We start from the raw sequence: 20,059 nt of genomic DNA on the forward strand, positions 1-20,059 counted from the left end.
GATCCTCGTGCGATGGAAATCCTTCCTCCAGGTTCCGGAGCACCCCACTATTGCTGGAAATTCCTAACAAGATATCCTTTAGCCGTCCTGACTTGTCATACTCCCACACAGTGAAGCAGCACACGGGGGTAATGCACTCCCCTCGCCGCCATCTTCCTTCCCCAAGACCGTATTCTTAAATTCACTAAAGCCTGCCCATTCTAAAGCAGTCCTCTGAGAAGCGGTCATCTTGGAGGAATTGCTGTCTTTGTTCAAAATATTTAGAATTCCTCTGTTCAAAGTTTAAACTTCTTTTCAGAACTGAAAATGTGTTTTAATTATCCTCAGCGGTGGCAGATCCTTGCTCACTAGAGTTGACTTGATCATTGGAAGCCTTCAGATTCATTAAAACTAAAGCAAATGAGTGAGCTAAAGACCAGCAAAAACTAATTTTCTTGGGCTCTGGAAACAAATCCTTTAAACCAGCCATGTCGAAACTGACTTCACTTAACCTTGATTAACCATCATCAGATTAAATGCAGAGTCTCAGGAAGAGACCTCATTGAAACAGAATATTCAATTTTATATAAAAATTATTTCATACATACAAGGAAAGAATCAGAACTGAGGGGGGGAGAATGTAAGGATAGGAAAGGAAAAATAGTACTATCGTTTGTTGAGCATTCTGTTGGGCAAGGTGAGGGGCAGAGAAGAGGGTACAGTTTTGTCATCTCAGCACAGGGCAATACCACTTCTCTCTACAACTGTATGGGGCAAATCCAGGAGGATCGGTTTGTTAGTAATCCAGATGATTCCACTTCACTTTAGCAAATCTCAATTCCAAGGGATTGCATACAGCCAAGAAACAACATCAGATCTTGGAAATACCAGCTGTTAATCTTTAAACCTTTGTTTTGTACAAATATACAGAGCCTAAATTGACCTTCAATTCAAGCCATGGTCTCTGAAAATTATTTCCAACATGCTCAGAACTGTTATCTTCAAATATAATGACCATAAAATCTTGCCACTTTCATGCCCCCTGAGCTGGTCCATAATTATCTTTAATGTAAAAACAGGAGTCTAATAATTAATAGGCACAATATTTTAGTGTGTCCTAGAGGTGTAAAATATGGAAGTTTGATATTCTATGTCATGATAAAGGCAGGGTCAGGAAAACCAATGAAAAAGCTCAAGCTTGCTTCTCTATTGAACAGGCCAAGGAGAGCAAACACTGGAAGCTAAGAGACACTTGAGTTCCCAGAAGACATGTGCCTGGGTGAAGACTGGATGCTAGGCTGTGGGAAGGGAAATGCCTGGGTCCCACCCATTCTCTGAAGTATTCTACTCCAGTTCCTAGAATTTATAATTTGATTATCCTAATGTCTCAGCCCCACATTCCTAATCCAAGTACAACTTCTCCCCTTCCCTGGCAGAAGCCCAGTGACATGCAGACATGTCCCCTTTCACATGCAGCATTTTTCCTCTTTGGATCTTTTCCCTGTCTTTACTGATCCTTCTTGACTCCAGGCAAGAGGGCCCTTTCACGAACTCATTCTGGCAGAGGTTGCTGGAACACAACCAGCAAACACTTAAGAGCCCCAGCACCTATTCCTGAGATGTGCACACCCCCTCCAATGATACCCTCCTCTGTTGACACAGGTAAGGTTTGGCAAGGATGGCTACTAGGAACAGCCATGTTAGAGCCACTGGAGACAACCAGACTCACTAACACTCAATTAAATGTTTCATAGATTATGTCAAAGGAGTGCTTGAGAGGGACACTGAAGAAAAACCCAGATGGCATAGGAAGTGCCTGGTGTTAATGACTTATTCCACCTGAATGAGGCCAAGTCTCAGTAAATGCAATCAGCACACCCAGACGGAGCTCTCTGCTCATGGGGAAGGCAGATATCTGAGGGACCCTTATCATTGCCCAGAGGCACCTCCAAAAGATGAAGCTACTGCCCTGGCCCTAGTTCATCTCACCTGGGAGGGCCCTGGTGTTAAGGGCACGTAGCCTCAGGTAACAGGAAGAGGGACAGGCCCACAAATTCACCTCTACCATCTGCCAACCCAGCCTGACTGACTCAGTTCTCCTTTCCACATAAGGGATATTGTGTAAGTGAGAGGCCAAGAATCCTTAGTACTATGTTTTATTAGCATTCTTCTTCAGACTTCTCATCTACTTATGTAGTTTATGGACTCAGTTTAGGGGAATAACCAGTGTGAAAAGTGTTGGGATAATTCCAGTTTTTCTGTCAGGATAAAACTAGTTTTTCATTACAATTTTAGATCTCACCCCAGTAATACCCACATCAACAGGATGAAAGAGTTTGTGGAAGGAAATTCAAGAGCAGGCTTCTAAGCACAGCTTAATGTCCCAACTCTTTAAACAAGCAATAAATTCATTTCCTATCACTGAGAAAAGATTTTGAAAGTCTGCAGAGTGTCTCACCCACATTTATATTCATCCATCCATCCATCTATCTATCCATCTATCCATCCATCTATCCATACATCCATCTCTCTTCTTCCTGCCTCCTGGGACTAAGAGGCATCACATCGATTTTCCCACTTTCTCTCTGGCTTCTGTGCAATGAAACCAAGAAATATTTGGTCTTCATTCTAAGTCTTGTGACAGAGGTATTGAGACTTTTTAAAAAGTACTTTTAGTCATATAATTAGGATACTTTCCACTTTGATGAGCTCATACTTTCCTGTTAATCTCTCAATGAGGCCTGTTTCTTTAAGCAAAAGCTAAAGTGCATCTATTTGTCTCTTCACAATGGGGGTAGGGGTGGAGGTATCTGTTCCAGTGCCAAAGCCTTCAAGCTTGAGGATGTTATTGAATATATCTGCCAAAAGAGACCTGTCTCCTTTTTTTTTTTTCTTCAATGCTTTATTCTGTTTCCATTTTTTTCCTACCCAAACAGAACCACTGGAACAACTTTTGGCATATCTAAGAAACTTTCAAATAGTTCTTGGGTCACTTTAACCAAACCTTGTCCCCGTGTCTTATTATTTATATGATGAATAATTAAAGGAAAGAAAATAAATGATTTGGGGATTTCACATCAAGTACTATTTCTTTCTTTTCTTCCTAATCTACACAAAGTTTATTTTCTTCTCTAAAATAGATATCAGAGACCTAAATCTTAAGAGTTTATTTCTTATGGTTTTTTGTGTAAACTTTATGAGAGTTTTTCATAGTTACAAACTATGAAAGTGGGTTTTTGTATGTTATTTGATCATCTTTATCTGTGCTACAGTGCTGTTCAAAATCCATATTCTCTTCTGCTTACATTGATTCTAGGTTTCCTGATCTTTCTGTGCTTCCTGGTTATCTCTGGTGTCTATATGTGAAATTGTCTATTCTCTCAGCATTTGCAATAGGAAGGTCTTGGAGCACTTGAACTTTTTTTTGGCTCCTGTGTATTGCCTGTGCCTAATTATAGGGCATGTTTCCATATTCAACAGAACCCATGATTGTGCAACCAGGCAATGGCAGACCCACATGGAAACTGGACCCTGAACTCTATATTGTGACTCTAAACACTTTATATGCAAGGCCTTTTCATACCATCTGGTCACTGTAAAATGTTTGTTTCCAACAATGAGGCCATAAATAAAACATGTTTTAAAAAAAACAAAAATTTAGATTCCCAAGTAAGTTTCAAACTTAGGTCACTGTTAAGAAAACCAATGTAAAACAATGAACACCCTATATGGTAGAAAAGGTGTAATATTTAATGTCCCTATGGTGCTATATGAGAGGTAGTTTCTGAAACTTGGCCTCTTCTCAGAGATGAAAGCTACAAGGTAGACCTGAACAGACTTAGTAACTGTAACCACTGGAGTTGTAATTCTAACCTGATTGTGAACAAACTCTAGCAAATGTTTTCAAATACACATGGAGTACCACAATTTACTTCACCCAGCACAGAAACCTAAGACTGCCACAGTTATGACCTGCCTGTTATTTCAAACTTGACTAATATTCACAAAACCTATTCCTCTTAGCCACTCTGTTTAACTAATTTCTTTTCTTTGAATAAAATTAATTTAGTGATGTCTATAGCCAGCCTGGTGCACATAAAAATCAATACTTTACATGACCTAAAACAAGAAAGTAGTTTTTGGACCCTGAAAGATTAAACATCACTTGCTACAATAGTAAAACAGTAGGAATGATATTTTCCTCTTACATCTTGGCACTCTCTGTTAAGGATGAAAAATATAGAAAATTTCCAATCCCATTATTCTTGTTCTATTCTCACCATAATATTGCCCAAAGAAATGACCTCTGTCATTGAGAGCTTAACTATCATAAGTAGATCTATTTATTGAAACTGAATTTTCTCCATTAATTCTCTATTATTCCACTTCTAAAGCAGCATTGGATTCTCTGACTGATATTCAAGAATATACCATTCTTAACATCCACTAAGGTCGTGGCTGCTCATAGCAAAGATGTAACTGCTCCTCTTCCCTCCACAATTCTGTTGTATGATCAGCCAATCAACCATGAGCATTTACCTGCTATCTGAAGGAAGAAAATTAACAGGATACAATTCATCACAATGTTTTTCTTTACACCTGCCTGTAATTGAATCCTGAGACCTGATTTTCACAAATCCTCTACGTTCATCTCTTTATTTTCATCTGTACTTTTTATTTTGAGACTTGGTCATTTCACACTTGAACTAAGGCCAACGTCCCTTCCCTGGCCCTTTGTGTTCACCAAGCCCACACCCTCCCCGCTGCCAGCCCAATCAAGAGTTAAAACTGTTAAAATTCTTTTCTCAAAATTCACTAAATGTATTAAAGTTACATGAAGCTTTTAAGTCCATCTTTAAAATACATTTTTCTATTTATAAGTCCAAGGAATTTTAATATTTCCCCCTTCTTCTCATAAGAAATTTTCAAATATGCTGAGACGAAGACTAACACAATGGCTCATCTGCATGCAGAACCCTCAAAGTCAACAATCGTTAACCTTCTTGCTATATTTGTGTGTGAAATATATTTGAAGGTAAATTATAGACTTTATAACACATAAACGTCCATCTTAAAACTTTTTTCAGGATTCAGCTCTTTAAAATAAGGACATTCTCCTACATAATCCCATGCTAATATCATATCTAAGAAAATAATAATTCTGAATAACATATAATTAACCAGATTCATATTAAAATTTCTTCAATTGTTCCCAAAATGTCTTTTAGGACTGATCTTTTTTTAAAACTAAAATTTAATTAAGGTCCATATATTACATTTATCATTGTGTCTCTGTAGTCTCTTTCTTAACGTCATCTCACTTTTGTTTACAGGGTTTGATTTTCTGAAGAAAACAGGCAATAATACTCTGCATTATGTATCTATTTTTCCACCTGTGTGATATTCTTAGCTTCTTCCTTTACCCTTGGTATGCCATATTTGCTGAAGGGTCGGGTAAAGTCTTGATTAGATTCAGATTAAAGTCTTGATTAGATTCAGATTAAAGTCTTGATTTGATTTTTGGCAGGAACACTTCAAGGGCGATTCTGTGAACATCATACTGTACACATCTGTAGCCCTGCCCTTGATGTCAGGCTGCCTCACTATTAATGATCCCTAGCTTGATTCCTTCATCAAGGGGACTTCATGGTATTTTGACCTTGCCATCAAGTTATTTAAACTGCACTGTGCTCCCAATTTAAGAGGCTTAATAACTGTATGAAAGCCTATCAACCCCAAGCTACCTTGCTTCTCTGATCTTTTCCTATACTTCTTCCCTATCCATTTCCTGCAAAACTCTCTTTTCTCTGTTTAGCTTTTCTCTGATTATGTTGTGTGAATTAGGTCTCTTCAACAATTGTCCATTTTCCTCTACCATCCAAATAAAATCTTATTCCATGAAGCTTCCCTGCAGTTAAATGCATTGGTCACAGTTCTCCTTGGGTTTTCAATCCCAAATTAATGGCCTAAATATTATAATGTGCCACAGAAACAAGGACTTCTGCCGAATTTATTTTGTAGATGACCTCTCATGTCAATATATAAAAATTGGTGCTTATTGATAACTACTGCATTACAAATATCAATAAGCGAAACCTAGAACTAATAAGAACGCTTACATGCAGATTTTTTTTCTTTGTCATTCATTTAAAATCTACCTATACCTCCTGGCTGTATCTATGTTTGCAAACCAACCATAGTAAGAAACTACAAATGTTTTCAAGCATCTTTTCCGGACATCTATATACTATTGATTATTTGCCAATAAAGCATTTTTTAAATTATTGGGTTATCCTACTTGCACAAATTAATTGGGTAATCATGAGCATCTAGCAACATTTCTCATGAACAGGAAGGCAAATGCTGAGAATGTTTTCTGAAAACAGGTGGTATTTTGAAGTTGTGTGATGGTGACTACACATGAAAAATGAATTAAGAATTGAGATCACTGTCTGGATCACTCAGACCAAAAGTCAGAGCAGTATCCAGATAAGGCAAAATTATTCCACTGAATTTGAATTATTTGGGTAACTCCATCAATTATCCTATTAATTTCCACTGTACAGTCCAGTTTAGACTTTCAAGTATATAATTTGTCTTCATCTTTTCTCACTAGCAGTCATCTGCCTAATTATTACAAAAGAATAACAAGTCTATTATGCCTTATTTTCTTGCTTTTTATCATCTGTATTCCAACTTGGAAACTGGGGAGAAAGGCACTGGGCAAACAGTTTTAAAAGGATCTGCTTTTTCCTTTCTCTATGACCAACCTAAACTGGAATGACTAAACAATACAAATGGACCAAATTCAGCCTCACTCTCCAAGGCTAGTCTGGGGCAAAACTATAAAGTGTGTAAAGTTTATCCTCAGCCTGACAGTTCCTATGAAAACCTGCCCTCAGCACAAAAATCCAGTCTCTACTTCTAAGCTAAATTTAAATTGGTGATTGCTATGGTTTAAATATGAGGTGTCCCCCAAAAGTTCATATGTGAGGGGCTGGGATTGTGGCTCAGTGGTAGAGTGTATGTGAGGCACTGGGTTCGATCCTCAGCACCACATAAAAATAAATAAATAAAATAAAGGTATTGTGTCTAACTACAATTGAAAATAATATTTATTTTAAAAAGTTCATGTGTGAGACAATGCAAGAAAGTTCAGAGGTGAAATGATTGGATTATGAGATGAAAAATCTAATCATTCTAAATCTAATTAATCCACAGACAGAGATTAACTGGGTGGTAATCTGTAGGCAGATAGGGTGTGGCTAGAGGATGTGTATCACTGGGGGCATGCCCTTGGGGTATGTTTTTTGTACCTGCTGAGCAGAGCACTCACCCAAGTGCAAGCACAAGCATTGCTCGCTCTCTCTCTCTCTCTTTCTCTCTTTCTCTCTCTCTCTTTCCTTCCTGGTGGTCCAGTCCTGAGCTGCTTTCCTTCACAATACCCTTCCACCATAATGTTCTGTCTCACCTAGTCCCAGAGCAGTGGACTTGGCTGTCTGTGGATCAGGACCCCTAAAACCATGAGTTTTAAACTACTCCCCCTCTGTGTTGATCTTGTCAGGTCTGTTGGTCACAGCAGTGAAAAAGCTGACTAATAAAATGATGTGTTCTTCTCCCCTAAAACATTTGAATTTACTGGTATCCTTCAAGGAAATATTTGCATAGTTCTGTGACAATTGTAAAGTAAGAATCACATTAAGTATCTTGTTTAATCATAAAATCCATAAGTATCATATTTTTGCCTCTGCTTTGCAGATAAGGAAACTGAGGGCTGGGGATATAGCTCAGTTGGTACAGTGCTTGCCTCACATGCACAAGGCCCTGGATTCAATCCCCAGCACCACCCAAAACAAACAAACAAACAAAAAGAAATAAACTGATTCCCCACCATCATGCTGGGCCCAGGGCCTTAACCAAGGTCTCTTAACTTTCTAAAGATGTTCCTTCCATTCCCATGTGCTTCCTCCATTCAGGTCTACCAACCAATCTTCCCCTCTTCTCTTAGAAGAAAAGTGATAATCCTACATTGACTTAGTACTTGAAAGTGTTTTCCAGGTTTCTAAAGTAGTAACAATTGATTCTGCTATTCTCTCTCTCTCTCTCTCTCTCTCTCTCTCTCTTCCCCCTACTCCCTCTCTCACATGTGTGCACACACACACAATTTTTGCAGTATTCAGGAAAGAACAAAAAGAATAATAAATTCACTTCACCTATTCTTTCGTTGAGCTATCTGTTTAAGCCATAACCAAAGGATAGACAAACAACCACAGGACAAAGCTTACATCGTTATCATATCATCCCAAAGTACAGCAACACCAAGTGGTTAGGACAAAGAAACCAAAACTCTCAGGTTGCCTTCGATATGCACATTCAATGGTGAGTCTTGTTTTTTGTCTTGTTTGTGATGGGGTCTGGGCTCATTGCCTGAGCTGACCTTGAATTCCTGGGTTCAAGTGATCCTCCTGCATCAGCCTCCTATACCTACTAACCTATAAATTTTCAAATGTCTTTGCATAATATATATTCTTTACCCATATCTCAGGACTGACATGTTTTGTACATGGATTATCCTAACTGAAAAAATATAAGCAGAAAATTATGGACTTCCAACAACATTTCTGGAAGTTCACTATGTAAAAATATTTGATACATCAGAAATCAGCAAGATTTTTCTGTAAAGCGCCACACAGTAAATATTTTAGGATTTGCAGATCATATGCTCTTGTTAGAAATCCTCAATTCTGCCATCATGCCATGAAAGCTGGCATAGACAATACATAAAGGAATGTGTGGCTGTGTTCCAAAAAAACTTTATTTATAAAAACTGGCCATGGGTCATAGTTTATAAACCTCTTCTACAGAAAATAATTTTTACCAAGCCTGGCTTTTTTAGTAGAATGATACCGGGTCTAGAATGCATTACTAAAACAGCCTGGACAATGGTGCTTACCTGTGACCCAATGGTTTCCTGGAAGCACCGGCCAAGCTGTGTTTTAGCAGCCACAGGATAGACATGCGGAATGACCTGCTGGTGGGAGTATGTGGAATGCACAGTCTGGGTCTTCTGGACCGGAAGCCCTTGGTAAGAGACTTGGGATTGGCCCTGCTGAACTTCTTTTACCTTCTGGCCTGTTGGGCCATCAATTCTTGAAACCTGATGGATCTGGACAGAAGCCTCAGGAGGATGTTTCACATGGATATTAACTATGTTGGGAGGAAATTTCACTAAAACAGATTGGGAGGAAAACTTATTAGTTAGGAACATTTAAAAGGCACCTCATGATTTAAATATGAAAATAAACAATACAAACACATATTTGTATGCATACATATTGACTATAGAATAAATTATACACATAAAATACATATCTTTTTGCTACCTAGACATCAAAAGTCTTGAGAAGCAAATGGCATGTTCAAAATGAAAATTAAATCTGAATTTATATATTTAAAAAAAATAAAACTACACTTGTATAAAGCATTAAAATGCCTAATGGTAACATATTCACAAAATATGTTAAAGAGACAAAAATATTCATTGGAGTCTTAAAACTATGAAATCAGTGCTGTCATAGGTACATCTTATCAAATGGTAATAAGAAAGACTCCAGAGTGGGATTACTTTTGAATTTCTCACAAAATTTCTATTGTAGAAATTTAGTATTTACATTTTTCCACTAAAAGTGGAAAGCCAAGTTCACAAAACACAATTCACTTACCCTTAAATGATATAATACACACACACACACACACACACACAATACCGAAGTGTGTTATTTTACATCTAGAACAAGATTTATTTTCTTCTCTTTTAAAACAAAATCTCATCTTTGGATGCAAAGACTCAGGTTTTAAAGAATAAAAGCCAGTAACACTTTTCTGACCCCATTTTTAAAATTGTGCATTTAAAAAAATGCCAAATTTAAAAGAATGAATTAGTCATAGAACTTTTAAGCTCCAAGTGACCTAGTTTATCTTCCTCTACAGATGAACAAATCAAAGCCCAGTGAGGTTAAATGATTATTTAGAACTAAAACCAAACACTCTTCAACTATGAAATTCAGCTACCGTGTGATCCAGTAGTTTGTTAATGCTGTCAGGGCCAGAGCACTTCTTTCTACATCCCAGGCCTTTCAAGAACAATGACAATCACATTAATCAGTCCTTGTTGGTAGGAGTCCCTAGAGCAGTATGGACTCCTTGCTATTTTCTTCTTTCCTAGATACCAATTGTGTATGGCCTAGAAAGTCCTGCAGCTGCATCCCTCGTCCCACATCCTAGCTCCACTGCTATTTCTCAGCCACATATCACACACTCCTTTCTGTGTCAATACAAGCCCTGGCCATCTGCTGAGACGCGGCTTCTATATGGGTTTGACAGGTTAATAGATTTCTGCAAATGGGCAAAATGAGACTATAAAACTTACCTTTGACTCCTTGCTGGCTAGTCATGGTCAGAGGCAAGGTATGCGTTGAATGGATGACATGGGTCCCCAACGCCTTTCCTGGCTGCTGGGAATGCTGAAAAAGTTTCGGCACACTGGCACCATGGACCGGGATCTGACAAAGCTTTCCTGTGAAATTTGGAGGGCACTGGCATTTGTCCCTTGAACTACACTGGCCACCATTCATGCACGGAAGATGGCAAATCACTGAAATGGAACAGAGAAAATGTGGAGGGTTAGTTTCTCGATAGTTGAGTAGCAATCAACCAAGAACCCCCCCAAATACACAGCCTAATATGGCCATTTTCTTCCCGTTAACCTTATAAAAATGTAAACTGAGGAGTAAACATTATGCCAAAAACAGCCTCTATTATTCCTTACCATTTTCTTGCCATCTTAAAGTCATTTAACTCTGTAAAACTTTGTGATGATTCTCCCCCAAGAATGGAAAGAAGAATCCACAGGAAAAGAACATAAGGAAGCCACACAGACTCACTGTCTATCACAGTGACATTTTAAGTACCCTGGCAATCTGTAATTACTTTGTTTCCCTATTTAATCACTACTTTGTTATCTTCCTAGATTATAAACTCCTTGAGAAGAGAAGAGTTCTGCCTTAGTAACCTTTATGTTCTCAGTACCTAGAACAATGTCCAACATTGTGTGGATATGAAATAAATATTTGCTCAAAGAATGGATAAAGGAAAATATGAGAGTGATAAAGATAATATCTGTGGGAATTTCATTCTCTGTAAGACACTGAACTCAGTGCTACCAGTAACAAAAACCAGGACACCCTCTAACACACTTCATGGGAATTTGCGATCTCATTTGGAGTAACATGACCCAGGTGACATCTCAAGTAGCAGAGGGATTATTAGTTTGGAGTTAACTTATTTGGAATATCAAAACATAAGAGAACACATTAGGTGACGAATTTTAGGAAGAGTTTTAAACTCTGGCTAAACTCATTTTACAGTCAACCTCATCATCACTAATTAAAAAATAATAATCCTTCAACTCTTCTAGCTTTTACCCTCTCTAAATCCTCTCCTCTATGACCACACTTCCCAGAACTGTCTGTTCGCTTCTCAATGCACTGCAATCTTTCTTGGATCAGAATAAGTCCTCTCTTTCCCCACGCTCTTCTACACAGAAACCATCCTCACTAAGGTCCCTAATGGTCTCCATGTTGCTAAATTCAGTGGGCAGATTTCCATTTCCACTGGTTTCCACGACGCCTCACTTGTCTATTTTGCTCTCTCTTCCTTGAGTATTTTATCTTAATATTCTTTGCAGACTGCTTTCTTGACTTCTTCTTTAAATGTTTTATGGCTTGGTCTTGAAATCTTCATAGCTAACTCTACCGGCTCTACTATGATTTCATCCTGTCATATGCTGAAGTCACTCAAATTTATATTTCCTGGCCAAAGATTTCTGCTGAGCTTCAAACTGTCTACTGTATATTTCCATGCAGACATTCCACAAGCACCTCAAACTCAAAATGTCTAAATTTTGAATTCACTGTCTTCTTTGAAATACCTTTACCCAGAGTGGTGCTTACCAAAACCTGAGAATCCCCTCCTTCGCTTCACCTGTTTAAACATCCAGTCCTGGAATTCCTCCCTTCTGAATATTCATCAAATACATCCAGTTCTTTTTCCATCACCATGCCTTTGTTCCTTCCATAACCTCATCACTTATGAATCTCACCTAATTCTCTATAATATAGCTATATTCAACTTTATTCAGTATCCCTCACCAAGTCTAGACCTTTTTTCCAGGCTGAGTCCTCTGCCTAGAACATTCTCCCATCTTCCCCCCTTCCACTACCTGACTTCCTATCTCTCTATTAGATTCCACTTAACCCTGGAATCTAACATTACCTGTTGCCTCTCATCTCTGCTTCCACAGAAGCTCAGTCATTATGCATCATGTCAGGTATCTTATTATATAACAAATGTCTGACTACTTTTCTGGATGTATTACTCAACTGGAGTTCTATGAGGCCAGGGAATTTGTCTTGTAATGTTTTACCCCTAGAATGTAGATCAGAGTCTAGAAAAAAAAATGCTTAAGGCTTGAACAAACACCAAATGAAGGAACGAACAGATTTGTGCCTACTATTTTGTCAAACGCTATTGTATATAACATAGAAGATTCCATCCTTGCCCTTCAAGAGCTTAAACACTAACAAAGAAACTGACTAATGTACAATAACTAACAAGTAGCAAATAAAGGATAACAGGAAAATATGAAATACAAATCCTTCAGAGCTTCAGAGAGGAAAAAAAGCCATTTCTAAGAATTCAAAAAGGATGTCACAGTAGAGATCATTTAGAATAAGTCTTTGAAATGGGATAGAACACAGAAGAGTGCAGTCTAGGAAGACACAGAAGACAGGCAGCCACAACGCGGAGACAATGAGTAAATCTGTCTGGTGGAAACCTTGGCTCTTGAGGGAAGGGAAGGGATCAGGTGATAAACTAGAAGGAGGTGGCTTGAGTCAGACAAAGGAAGTTATTAAAGGCCTGATGAGGGGTTGGGATTTTATGCTGTAATGAGTAAATTACTTCAGAGGCTTCAAGCAGAGGATTAAAGCAAGGCTGAAAGCGTGTTCCAGGAAGATTACTCTGGTGATGGCATATGGGATTAGCTGAAAAGGAAAGTGACAACCCGGGGAAAGTCAGTTAGGAAACTATGATAATAACTGAAAGACGAGTTAAAAACACACACGTCTGGATTAGGATGATGGCCAGAGGCACCACTGAAGGAAGCATGAAGTAATCTAATGCTGGGGGTGGGAGAAGATCAGCAGAACTTCTAGAGACAGACAGTAGGAGGAAAAGGGCAGGAGAAGGTAGAGAACGAAGGAGAGGGTTGGAAAAACTTACCAAGCCCCCTTGGTAGTTTACCCAGAACTGTGTTCAGGGCCTAAGTTGCAGATCAAGTCAAAACTATCCGTGCTGGATGGGGTCTGGAAAATACTTTTTGCTAGTGCCTGATCTACTCTGTGAGGTCTTGGTAAGAAAAGAAGTCAAAGCTGACTCCAAGGATGAGTCAATGACACAACAGTACAGTTCGGAGCTGAATTTCTAAATCACAGCTTGGCTACAATGGATGGGCTCAATGTGTACTAGGCAAAAGCAAGAGGAGCCAGACCCAGACTTCAGTGTCCTACAAACAAATTATAACGGGAATACAGACAGTCCTTACTTTGCACGCCACAATTTAAATAATGCCAATCCCCCAACAACATGGTTCAAACTTCCACTATCACAGTATATTAACTGAGTAATTGCAATAAGTACAAATTTCACCTATAGCTCTTTGGTCCACAAAGTGCTCAGTGAATAACAGATGTGCATCATGACCACGGACCAATAGTGTAGCTTCATTCCAAGTCTGTTGGTGATGGGTCACTGACATACCTGTTCCCCACATCAGGCACAGACAGCAGAGTGAGGAAATCACAGAATGTTTTACAAAAGCATATCATCAAAAGACAATATAGGCCAACAACGCAGTCAGTGGGGCAAAGAAATGAAAAGTGGCAACGCTAGAAGTAAAATTTAAAAGTGGTTGTGTCAGATACTTCCCAACTTTGGATCAGCTTCCAACACCTTGTCCAAACTTAAAATGGAAGATGACAGGTCCCTCAAGGGAAGGAAAGATGGTCCATTTCATGTTATACAATGAGAAGAAGGCAAACAAGTTCTAATTATTCTTGATTAGTTTTACTCCAAGAAATAAAATACTTTAATTCTCAATGTTTGTGACATTTAAATTACAGACTATAAAATAAATAGAAATTTTCCTGGTTTCCTAATTTCCTTGTTTATTTACAACCTACACTAAAAGATTTTTATGTGTTGACAAAAATATTTGAAGGTCACAGAACTTGAATTTTTCCATTGATTTTTTTAAAATTTTTATTTGTTTAACTAGTTATACATGACAGTAGAATGTATTTTGATACATCATATATAATGGAGATAATTTCTCATTCTTCTGGTTGTACATGATGTAAAATCACACCGGCTGCATAGTTATATATGTATATAGGGTAATAATATCTGATTTATTCTACTATCCTTCCTACTCCCATGCCCGCTTCCTTCCCTTCACTCCCCTATACCTAATCTAAAGTAACTCTATTCTTCCCTAGCCCCCCCCCCCATTGTGAATTAGCATCCGAGTATCAGAAAAAACAGTTGACTTTTGTTTTGGGGGAATTAGCTTATTTCACTTAGCATGATATTCTCTAGCTCCATTCATTTAGCAGCAAATGCCATCATTCATTCTCCTTTAATGCTGAGTCATATTCCATTATATTATATATGTATGACATACATATATACATATAAATACACACACACACACACACACACCATATTACGTTTTTTTAATCCATTCATCTGTGGAAGGACACATAAGTTGGTGCCATAGTTTAGCTATTGTGAATTGAGCTGCTATGAACATTGATGTGGCTGCATCACTGTAATATGCTGATTTTAAGTTCTTTGGGTATAAACCAAGAAGTGGAAACTGGGATCAAATGGTGGTTCCACTCTCCATATGGCTTACCATAATGGTTGCACCAATTTGCATTTCCACCAGCAATGTATGAGTATACCTTTTCCCCCGCATCCTTGCCAACATTTATTGTTGTTTATTTTCCTGATGATTGCCGTTCTGACTGGGATGAGATGAAATCTTAGAGAAATGCAAATCAAAACTACTCTAACTGCTAAAGATGTTGAACATTTTTTTTTATGTATTTGTTGATCAATTGTATTTCTTCTTCTGTGAAGTATCTGTTCAGTTCCTTTGCCCATTTGTTGATTGGGTTATTTATTTATTTATTTATTTATTTATTTATTTATTTATTTATTTTTGGTGTTACGTTTTTTGAGTTCTTCACATATCCTGGTAATCAATGCTCTATCTGAGGTGCATGAGGTAAAGATTTTCTCCCATTCTGTAGGCTCTCTCTTCACATTATTGATTGTTTCCTTTACTGAGAAGAAGCTTTTTGGTTGGACTCTATCCTATTTATTGATTCTATTTTACTTCTTACACTTTAAGAGTCTACTTAAGGAAGGTGGATCCTAAGCCAACATGGTGAAAATTTGGGCCTACTTTTTCTTCTGCTAGGTGCAGGGTCTCTGGTCTAGTGCCTTAGTCTTTGATACACTTTGAGTTGAGTTTCATGTAGAGTGAGAGATAGGGATTTAATTTCATTTTGTTACATGTGAATTTCCAATTTTTCCCAGATCATTTATTGAATAGGCTCTCTTCTCTCCAGTGAATGTTTTTGGCACCTTTGTCTGGCATGAGATAACTGTACTTGTGTGGGTTTGTCTCTGTGTCTTCTATATTGTAACACTGGTGTATATATGTATCTGTTTTGGTACCAATACCATGCCATTTTTGTTACTATGGCTCTGTGGTATAGTTTAAGGTCTGTTATTATGATGCCTCTGCTCTTCTTGCTAAGGATTGCTTTGGCTATTCTGGGTCTCTTATTTTTCCAAATGAATTTCATGATTGCTTTTCCTAGTTCTACAAAGAATGTCATTGGGGGCTGGAGTTGTAGCTCAGCGGTAGAGAACTTGCCTCACACGTATCAGGCACTGGGTTCGATTCTCAGCACCACATATAAATAAGTAAATAAAATAAAGGTCCATCAACAGTGTGTGTGTGTGTGTGTGTGTATAAATGAATATATATATATATATATATATGAATGTTATTGGTATTTTAGTTGGAATTGCATTAAATCTGTATAACGCTTTTGGCAATATGAACATTTTGACAATATTAATTCTGCCTATCCAAGAGCATGGGAGGACTTTCTATCTTCTAAGGTCTTCTTTGATTTTTTTTTATTTAGGGTTCTGTAGTTCTCATTGTATAGATCTTTCACTTCTTTCTTTGGATTGATTCCCAAGTATTTTATTTTTATTTTTTGAAGCTATTATAAATGGGGTAGTTTTCCTAATTTCTCTTTCAGTAGATTCATCACTGATGTATTATAACCTGCTACTTTGTTGAATTTACTTATGAGTTTTAGAAGTTTTCTGGTGGAATTTTTTGGCTCTTCTAAATATAGAATCATGTCATCGGCAAATAGTGATAGTTTAAGTTCTTCTTTTCCTATTTGTGTCCCTTTAACGTCTTTCTCACGTCTAATTGCTCTGGCTAGAGTTTCTAGAACTATGTAGAATAGAGGTTAAAGAGGGATCCTTGTCTTTCTCCAGTTTTTAGAGGGAATCCTTTACATTTTTCTCCATTTAGAATGATGCTGGCCTTAGATTGACCATATATAGCTTTTATGATATTGAGGTATGTTCCTACTATACCTAGTTTTTCTAGTGTTTTGAATATGAACAGGTATTTTGTCAAATGCTTTTTTTGCATCTATTGAGATGATCATATGATTCTTGTTTTTAAGTTTATTGGTGTGGTGAATTACATTTATTGATTTTGAATATGTTGAACCAGTTGCATCCCTGTGATGAACCCCACTTGATCTTGATGCACTATCTTTTTAAGATGTTTTTGTATAAGTTTGCCAGAACTTTAATGAGAATTTTTGTATCTATGTTCATCAGAGATATTGGTCTGAAGTTTTCTGTCTTTGATATATCTTTGGTTTTGGTATCAGGGTGATATTAGACTTGAAGAATGAGTTTGGAAGAGTTTCTCCTTTTCTATTTCATGGAATAATTTGAGGAGTATTGGTATTATTTCTTCTTTGAAGGTCTTGTAGAACTCAGCTAGAATCTGTCTGGTCCTGGGCTTTTCTTGATTGTTAGGCTTTTGATGGCATTTTCTATTTCATTACTTGTAACTGATCTGTCTGAACCGTGTATGTCCTCCTGATTCACATTTGTCGATGTCTTCAAGGTTTTATATTATATTAGTATATAAATTTTCAAAATAGTTTCTAATTATCTTCTGTATTTCATTCATGTCCATTGTGATATTTCCTTTTTCATCTCATATTTTAGTAATTTGAGTTTTCTCTCTTTTTCTCTTCATTAGTGTGGCTAGGGGTTTATCGATTTTATTTATTTTATCAAAGAACCAACTGTTTGTCTTGTCAATTTTTAATTGTTTCTTTTGTTTCAATTTCATTGATTTCAGCACTGATTTTAATTATTTCCTATCTTCTGCTGGTTTGGGTGTTGATTTATTCTTCTTTTTCTAGGCTTTGAGTTGTAGCATTAGGTCATTTATTTGTTGACTTTTTATCCTTTTAATGAATGAGCTCGGTGCAATTAACTTTCCTCTTAGCACTGTCTTCATGGTGTCCCAGAGATTTTTATTTCTTCTGTTATCCACTCATCATTCAATAGCATATTATTTAATCCCCAGGTATTACAGTAGCTTCAATTTTTTAATTCTATCTTTGATTCCTAATTTTATTCCATTATGATCTGATAGGATGCAGGGTATTATCTCTCTCTCTCTCTTTTTTTTTTTTTTTTTGTATTTGCTAAGAGTTGTTTTATGGCATAAGATATGGTCTATTTTAGAGAAGGATCCATGTGCTGCTGAGAAGAAAGTATGTTCACTCATTGATGGATGAGGTATTCTATATGTGTCCATTAAGTCTAAATTATTGATTGTATTGTTTAGATTAGAGTTTCTTTGTTTAGTTTTTGTTTGGAAGATCTATCCAGTAGTGAAAGAGGTGTGTATAATAATACCACAGTATTATTGTGTTGTAGTCTATTTGATTTCTGAAGTTGAGCATGGTTTGTTTGATATATGTAGATATTCCATTGTTTAGGGCATAAATATTTATAGTTGTTATGTCTTGTTGATGTATAATTCCCTTAAGCAGTATGAAATGTCCTACTTCATCTCTTCTGATTAACTTTGGCTTGAAGTCCACTTTATCTGATATGAGGATAGAAACTCTGCTTGTTTACACAATCCATGGGTGGTATGTTTTTTCCCATCCTTTCTCCTTCAGTCCATGGATGTATTTGCCTAAGAGGTGAGTCTCCTGGAGACAGCATATTTTTTAAACAGTGTTGTTTTTTAATCCAATCTGCCAGTATATGTCTTCTGATTGATGAGTTTAGGCCATGAATGTTCAAGGTTATTACTGAGATATGATTTGTGTTCCCTGACATTTTGATTTATTTCTGGTTTTTAATTTGACTTAGTTTCTCCTTTTTTAAAAAGTATTTTTAGTTGTCAATGGACCTTTATTTTATTTATTTATATGTGGTGCTGAGAATCAAACTCAGTGCCTCACACATGCTAGGCAAGCACTCTACCACTGAGCCACAACCCCAGACCCTTAGTTTCTCCTTTAACCATTCCTTTAGTGTTATTCCTCTCTTTGCTGGTTCCTCACTATTTTTTCTCACTTCTTCCTCATGGAATATTTTGTTGAGAATGTTTGGTAGAGCAGGCTTTCTAGTTGTGAATTATTTTAACTTTTGTTTATCACAGAAGTATTTTATTTCATCTTCAAATCTGAAACTTAATTTTGGATATTAAATTAGATATAAAATTCTTGGTTGGCATCCATTTTTTTTTTCAGATTTTGAAATATTATTCCAGGACCTTCTAGCTTTGGGGGGCTGGGTTGAGAAATCAGTTGAGATCCGAACTGGTTTCCCACTATACGTAATTTGATTTTTTCCTCTCACGGCCTTTAAGATTTTATCTTTATTCTGTGTGTTTGTCATTCTTATTATAATGTGTCTTGGTGTAAGTCAGCTATAATTTGTACATTTGGTGTTCTTAAGCCTCTTATATTTGACTTTCCATTTCATTCTTTAGGTTTTGGAAATTTTCTGATATTATGTCATTGGAACAATTGTGCATTCCTCTGGTTCATAGCTCTGCTCCTTCATCTATCCCAATAACTCTTAAATTTGGTCTTTTCATGTTATCCCATAATTCCTGGCTGTTCTGTTCTTGGTTTTTTACCATCTTCTCTGCATGGTCAACTGTATTTTCAAAATTATTTTGTCTTCATTGCCTGAGGTTCTGTTTTCCAAGTGGTCTAGTCTGTTGGTTATACTTTCTATTGAATTTATAGTTTTGTTTATTGATTCCTTCATTTCAAGGATTTCTGCTTGGGTTCTTTTTTTCCCCACAATCTCTAACTCTTTATTGATGTAATCTTTCACTTCCTGTATTTTTTATTTAATTTCACCTGTTATACTATCCTTTACTTCACAGATCATTTAACCATGTATATTCTAAACTCTTTCTCTGACATTTCTTCTACTATTTGTCAGTGGATTCTGTCATTGGAGCATCTTGGTTTATTTGGGGCATTTATTTCCTTAGTTTTTCATGTTATTCATGTGTTTCCCATCTAGCAGTATTGATCTAAAGCAGCACAAATTTTACCCTGCAGACCTACAGTGTCCCTAAAGGTTTCCAGCACTCTCCTTCAAGGGGGGAGACCAGCATCAACAGCACCCATTACAAACAACACACAGCCCCAAACCCACTAGATCCTGTCAAGATTTCCACAGTTTTCTCGCAACAAACAGAAACAATGAGTTCAATTACTGTCCACTCTACACACAGTAAATTTGCTAAAAGGGTTCACATTTCCAAATGTTGGACAAAGAGAGAACATAAGTTCATGAG

At 37.1% G+C, this 20,059-nt stretch overlaps 1 protein-coding gene across 6 annotated transcripts in view; it reads right to left on the bottom strand.

Annotated features, from left to right (window-relative positions):
• The window catches only part of Ltbp1 (latent transforming growth factor beta binding protein 1), a 389,795-nt gene that overhangs the window by 171,579 nt on the left and 198,157 nt on the right, over positions 1 to 20,059 (bottom strand). For all 6 annotated transcript variants that reach the window (XM_015479779.2, XM_048804568.1, XM_048804569.1 and 3 more), the window contains 2 exons: positions 10,409 to 10,633; positions 8,933 to 9,207 (listed from right to left, as the gene is read on the bottom strand). In XM_015479779.2, coding sequence (XP_015335265.2) covers positions 8,933 to 9,207; positions 10,409 to 10,633 — 500 coding nt within the window. The remainder of the gene's footprint in view (positions 1 to 8,932; positions 9,208 to 10,408; positions 10,634 to 20,059) is intronic.

This window comes from Marmota marmota, unplaced genomic scaffold (genome assembly GCF_001458135.2).
Source record: "Marmota marmota marmota unplaced genomic scaffold, marMar, whole genome shotgun sequence".
Classification (NCBI taxonomy): Eukaryota; Metazoa; Chordata; class Mammalia; order Rodentia; family Sciuridae; genus Marmota; species Marmota marmota.